Here is a 6,243-nt window from a genome sequence, read left to right on the forward strand (position 1 = left end):
GGGAATGGGTTCTAGATTTCGTAGCAGCTGAAGTGCATATTGATAAGGCGCTGGTATGGATTTGGTTCCCTAGTCTTGGCATGGAATACTATGACGAGAGTGTCTTGCTTGCGTTGGCGACTGCAGTTGGAAGGCCAGTGAAGGTTGACTTCATGACTATGAATGCGACACGGGGCAAGTTCGTGAGGGTCTGCGTGGAGATTGATTTAAATGAGCCAGTGGTGGGGAAGGTTTGGTTTAGAAATGTCTGGTTCAAAATTGAGTATGAGGGTCTACATCTACTTTGTGCGAAGTGTGGTCGTTACGGGCATGTGGCTCGCCAATGTGTTGTTCAAGGTTTGGATGGTGTAGAGACAGAGGGAGAGGTTCCTCGGGAGGCTCCGCCGGCAACTGCCGTACATTCACATACTCAAACGGTGGATTCCGCCGCTGATGGGGTCCACGAGGATTGGATGGTGGTTACAAAATTCAAATGGGGAGGCAAATCTAAAGGCGTTACAAGTGGCGAGAATAAATGGGGATATAAAGGAGGGGATTCTCAATTTAAGTTTAAAAATAATTCGTTCCAAGCATTACGGAGAGAAAAGGATACGATTCAGGCCCAATGAATGCTGATTATTTGAATACAACAATATTTTCGGGTACCGCGAATCAAGGCTCCACTCCTGAGCGGCACTTTGTGGATCTAACCTCGAAAGTGTGGACAAAGAGTAAGGGTAAACGTTCGAGACATGAGCCAGCGGAGTCAACGGAGGAGGGGTCGTCGTCGCAAACACTGGCTATGAAGAAAACTGTGAATTGTATGAAGAGTCAAAAGGTGGCTACTCCCTTGACTAGTATTCATGCACACGTAAAAACTGGTATGAAACCACTACATACACACATGCAACCACCATGCAGCTCGTATGTACAAAGTTTTGGAGATCCACCGCAATCTCATATTATTCCGCAACATGCACCGAGACCCCCTGATGACGCTTTGCCAGCTGATGGGGTTACAGTAGGTGATGAAGTGGATCACAATTCAGATGGAGTTGCTTTGGAGGAAGATATAGACGTTGGAGAAGATGTTGCGCCTCACTCTCAGAAGTAGCATTGGGGTGCTTGACCTATGCAGATTCGGGTGTCTAATGAATACAAACCACTGTGCCATTTTAGCTTGGAATGTGCAAGGGGCTGTAGGTAGGATGAATAAGTTGCACATTAGTCAGACTATTCATCAATATAAACCTGATATGGTGTTCCTATTTGAAGTTCATGTACTTTTTGAAAAGGTGGAGATATTTTGGAAGAGGATGGGCTACTCTCCTCTTTCGATTCAAGAAGCCCGTGGCCATTCCGGAGGTATTTGGGCTCTAGGGAAGGATAATTCAGATATTCATGGGCGTGTGGTAGAATCACATCCCCAGGCTATCACTATCCAATTGTCGTCAAATGGGTTGACATGGTGTTGCACGGGGGTGTATGGTCACCCTGTTCCGAGGGTGCGTGATAATCTCTGGGTGCACTTACAGGCATTAAGGAACAATATTTCAGTACCTTGGCTGTTGTTGGGTGACTTCAATGACATCTTGGCACCGTCAGAACAGAGAGGGGGGTCCTTCTCGGTCGCGCGTGCATCTGTGTTTGCCCAGTACATGGATAATTGTGGGCTTATGAATATACCTTTGTTGGGAAGAAAGTACACTTGGCATAGGATGCATCAGGGATTCGCCTCATTACATAAACAACTAGATAGAGCCCTTAGCGACGTGCATTGGACAAGAGCCTTCCCAGAGGCCGTGGTGGAGGTTCTTCCCCGAGCTCACTCAGATCATCATCCCCTTATTCTTCGTAGCAGTGGGGGGCATATGGTCACGCAGAAAAGACCCTTTCGGTTTGAAGCAGCTTGGTGTTCGCATCAAGGATATGAAGCTGTGGTCTGGAATGCTTGGAAACAGTCTTCGGGGAATATTTTGGAATCACTGAAGTGCGTATAGGAAGCCTCACTAATCTTTAATAAGGAAGTGTTTGGGAACCCGATTGGGAGGGCTTGAAAGATACCTAGAGAAGGTTGATTCACGACGTCATGCTCTACTATACCAAGAATTATTTCAGCAGTATGAGCTGGTTCTTCAACAGGAAGAAACCCTTTGGTATCAGAAGTCAAGGGAAAAGTGGATAAAATTGGGAAATAAAAATACTGCATTCTTCCACACTCAAATAGTTGTGAGACGAAAGCGTAATAGAATACTAGGTTTGCACTTGCCGTCAGGAGCTTGGTGTACGGATGGGAATCTGTTGAAGCAGGAAGCATTGGCGTATTTCAAGAGTTTACTAGGTGCTTCGGAGGCTATGCCTCAGGTGCTACCACCTTGCCCTATATCTTTATCAATGGAGGAACAGGCTAGCTTGGAGACTCCAGTCTCTAAGGCGGAGGTGTTTGATGCCCTACGAGGTATGAAATCCTTTAAGGCCCCAGGACCTGATGGATTCCAACCAATTTTCTATAAACAGTACTGGCACATGATAGGGGATGATGTGTGGCGATTTGTGGCTTCAGCTTTTGAGAATGGGAGAATTGATGCTGATGCTACTGAAACTCTATTGGTTCTTATTCCTAAAGGGGATCATCCTCGTACTTTCAAAGATTTTCGGCCCATTAGCTTGTGCAACGTGGTATACAAGTTAGTCTCTAAGGTGTTAGTTAATCGGTTACGGCCGTTTCTTATGAGGATAGTCAGTCCTTTCCAGAGTAGCTTTATTCCAGGAAGGGGCACTATGGATAATGCGATCATTTTTCAGGAAATCATCCACACTCTGTCCAAATCTAAGAAGAAGAAGGGTGATGTCGTTTTCAAACTAGATCTCGAGAAGGCCTATGATATAGTGGATTGGCGTTTCCTTCAGGAGGTATTAGCAGACTTTGGGCTACCTAATAGGCTGGTTAATTTGATACTTTCAGGAGTTACGTTAGCCAAGTTGTCTTTGTTATGGAATGGTGAATGTTTAGAGAGTTTTAGTCCTAAGCGAGGGCTTCGCCAAGGTGATCCCTTATCACCTTACTTATTTGTCTTATGTATGGAGAGATTGGGCCATATAATTCAAGAGCAAGTTTCTACTGGGGTTTGGGCTCCTCTTAAACTAGGTTCAGATGGCCCCCCTTTATCCCACTTGTTTTTTGTAGATGATGTTCTTTTGTTTTCAAAAGCGACACCATCGCACATTAGAATGGTGACTGAGAGTCTGCAGAGGTTCTGTAATGCATCTGGACTGAAGGTGAATCTAACCAAGTCTCGGATGATGGTTTCTAAAGGAGTTCCACGAAGCAGGAAAAACTCTTTGACACAAATTACAAATATCATTTTCACAAATGATTTGGGCAAGTATCTGGGTTTTCAGATGTTGCGTGGTAGGGTTACAACTCGACATTTTGGTGAGGTTATGACTAAAGTGCAAGGGCGCTTGGCTGCTTGGAAGGGGCGCCTTTTGTCTCGTGTAGGTCGGGTTGCTTTGGTCAATTCTGTGTTGAGTGCTATCCCGGCATACACTATGCAGACACAATGGCTACCTTCTGGGACGTGTGACCAGTTGTATGCACTCAGCAGGAGGTTTATTTGGAGTGGGGAAGGTGCACGAAAACTTCATTTAGTGAAGTGGGAGACCCTGACTCGACCAAGGAAGGAAGGAGGTTTGGGTGTGTGTATAGCGCGGAATAAAAATATTTCGTTGTTGGATAAGTTGATTTGGGATTTGTTTCATCATACGGACAAATTATGGGTTAGAGTGGTCCTGGCAAAATATAGAGACAGAAATGTTGCTAGTTTATTGCAAAGGCCAGGTTCTTATGTTCTGACTTCCTTGCGGAGAGCTTTTGAGGAGATGCGCCTGAGGTTTCGATTCCAGTTGGGTGATGGTGAGGCCAGCTTCTGGTTTGAGAATTGGTTTCATGAAGGGCCACTTGCCAACGAGGTACCTTTTGTTCATTTACATGATTTAACTTTACGTGTGCGAGATGTGTGGCAGGATGGGAGGTGGCATTTAGAACAACTCCACTCCTGGCTGTCAACAGAACTCCAGGCAAGAATCCTTAGCATGCAAATTTGGCTGCATCCCTCCGCGTCGGATGGCATTGTTTGGGAGGCCTCTACAAACGGTGAATACCTAGATCGGACAGGGTATCGGTGGCTGTGTGATAGGGATATGGTCCTTTCCGGTGGGTGGCAATGGATTTGGAGGCTTCCATTGTCTGAGTCGATTCGATTTTTCTTATGGCAGGTTTGCCATGATGCTCTTCCCACTGGTGCCTTGTTGATGCAACGACATGTAACTCCTGATGGGCTTTGTTTGAGGTGTAGAAACGAGGTGGAAAGTATTGCCCATGTGTTGTTTCGCTGTGAACATGCGGTCAGATTGTGGCGTCTATTACATTTGGAGGAGGCGATTTGTTGGTGGTCGGGATCTTGGGCCAAAGTGGCTTAAGTTGTGCTTTCAGAGGTGCCATATCCTTCCACTCATTGCTTGTTGGGTTCTCTGGAAGATGCGTAATGAACGGGTTTTTAATGGGTGTGACTCTTCTGTGTGGGAGGCCTTACGTCGGGTCCATGCTTTGCATACTACCATGGTACGTGCTTTTGCGGTAGCTGATGAACACACACCACATGATGCAGGGCTTAAGTGGGTCTCTTGTATCTTTGCTGAGGGGCTACAAACTAGTCTACATGTTGACGCTAGCTTCAATCCAGCATCAGGTCAAGCAGGCATTGGTGGTCTTGTAAGAGACTCCAATGGTAGGTGGCTATAGGGGTTCTTTGGGGCAGTTGAGGTTGTCGATGCCCTTCAGGTGGAATTACTTGCCATTCTTCACGGGCTGCGGATTGCTTGGAGCCGACGCACGCAGTCTATGTTATGCGTTTCGGACTCAGCTGTAGCGGTTGAGCTTGTTACGCATGATATCCAAAGTACTCACAGATTGGCGGCTATCCTTTACTCAATTGAGGAGCTGGTGCATAAGCCTTGGACGATTCAGTTTGAACATTCCTTCTGAGAAGGGAATAAGTGTGCTGATCTATTGGCTAGACGGGGACAAATGTGAGGTCTAGAGGTGCAGGAACTTGTTTCCCCTCCACCTGAGGTAGAGTCTCAGGTGTTAGCGGACATAGCTGGAGGTCCGATCGTTAGATTGTAATTTTGCTTTGTTTTTCTTTTTTTTTTGTCAGTACTTTACCAAAAAAAAGAGTTAATAAGATAACAAATTATTAAATGAAAAAATTACATTACCTTCCCTTGAAAGATAAGAGTATCACATTATTATCTCCTTTTATGTTAAAATATACAATTTATTTTATTTAACTTAATGTCATTAATTTAATTTACACTTATCTCTCCTCTAGGATATATAATCAGCACATTGTAAATATCGGTTTGAGGCACCCCTAATGCCACAAATTAAATGAAATTTGCTGTTTAAAAAAAAAAAAAAAACTCTCTACCATCTGTATGTTAAAATATCAAATAAATTACATATTTATCCCTTAGAGATACAAATATCATATTATCACTCTCTTATTATATTAACATAACATTATTAAAGAATGATCATTATAAGATTTTAAAAAATACTTTTAATTTAATTATTTATTAAAAAATAATTTTAATTTAGTTATTCATTAAAAAAAATAAGCTTTTAGTTAAAGAATATTTTAAAATATCTTTAGTTCTCTATCATTCATTCACTTGATTAAAAATTAAAAAATATATAATTAAATTTAAATTAATTTTTAAAATAATAAATAAATTAAAATTTTTAAAATAAATTATATACCTATATTTTTATATATACTTCAATATATAATATAAATTAACATATATACATATAAATATAAATTTTATAAAAATATTTTATTTAATAATATATTTCAAATAAAAATATTTATTTTAAAAGTTATATATATAATATACATATCTCAGCAATACATTAATTAAATATAATTAATAATACTTTAGTATAAAACACTTTTATTTAAATATTATTAAAATATTGTATACGTAACATCGATTAAACAATATCATGATATTTATATATTACCTTTGATGTATATAATTAATATGATATAATGAAAATGCTATTTTATTTAAACATTTATAAAAATATTACATTTACTAGATCGATTCAATAATATTTTTAAAATTTTTATTTTATTTTATTTTATTTACATGAATATATTATTTTTATTTTGATATATAATTTTAAAAATATTTTGT

General features: G+C 40.8%; 1 protein-coding gene across 1 annotated transcript; it reads left to right on the forward strand.

Annotated features, from left to right (window-relative positions):
- The first annotated feature begins 1,130 nt into the window (after window positions 1–1,130).
- LOC145951907 (uncharacterized) lies at window positions 1,131–4,461 on the forward strand. Its single transcript, XM_083064095.1, has 2 exons — window positions 1,131–1,973; window positions 2,122–4,461. The coding sequence occupies exons 1-2, from the start codon at window positions 1,131–1,133 to the stop codon at window positions 4,459–4,461; spliced, it is 3,183 nt and encodes a 1,060-aa protein (XP_082920221.1).
- Window positions 4,462–6,243: the final 1,782 nt, after the last annotated feature.

The sequence above is a fragment of the Cajanus cajan genome, chromosome 9 (genome assembly GCF_000230855.2).
Source record: "Cajanus cajan strain Asha chromosome 9, NIPB_CcT2T_4, whole genome shotgun sequence".
Classification (NCBI taxonomy): Eukaryota; Viridiplantae; Streptophyta; class Magnoliopsida; order Fabales; family Fabaceae; genus Cajanus; species Cajanus cajan.

Bases quoted from the DNA above. Each gene is read 5' to 3' on its own strand.
- LOC145951907 (XM_083064095.1), top strand. From the start codon at position 1,131: ATGAATACAAACCACTGTGCCATTTTAGCTTGGAATGTGCAAGGGGCT. The intron at 1,974-2,121 runs GTATAGGAAGCC...GTTCTTCAACAG, and splicing joins TTTTGGAATCACTGAAGTGC to GAAGAAACCCTTTGGTATCA.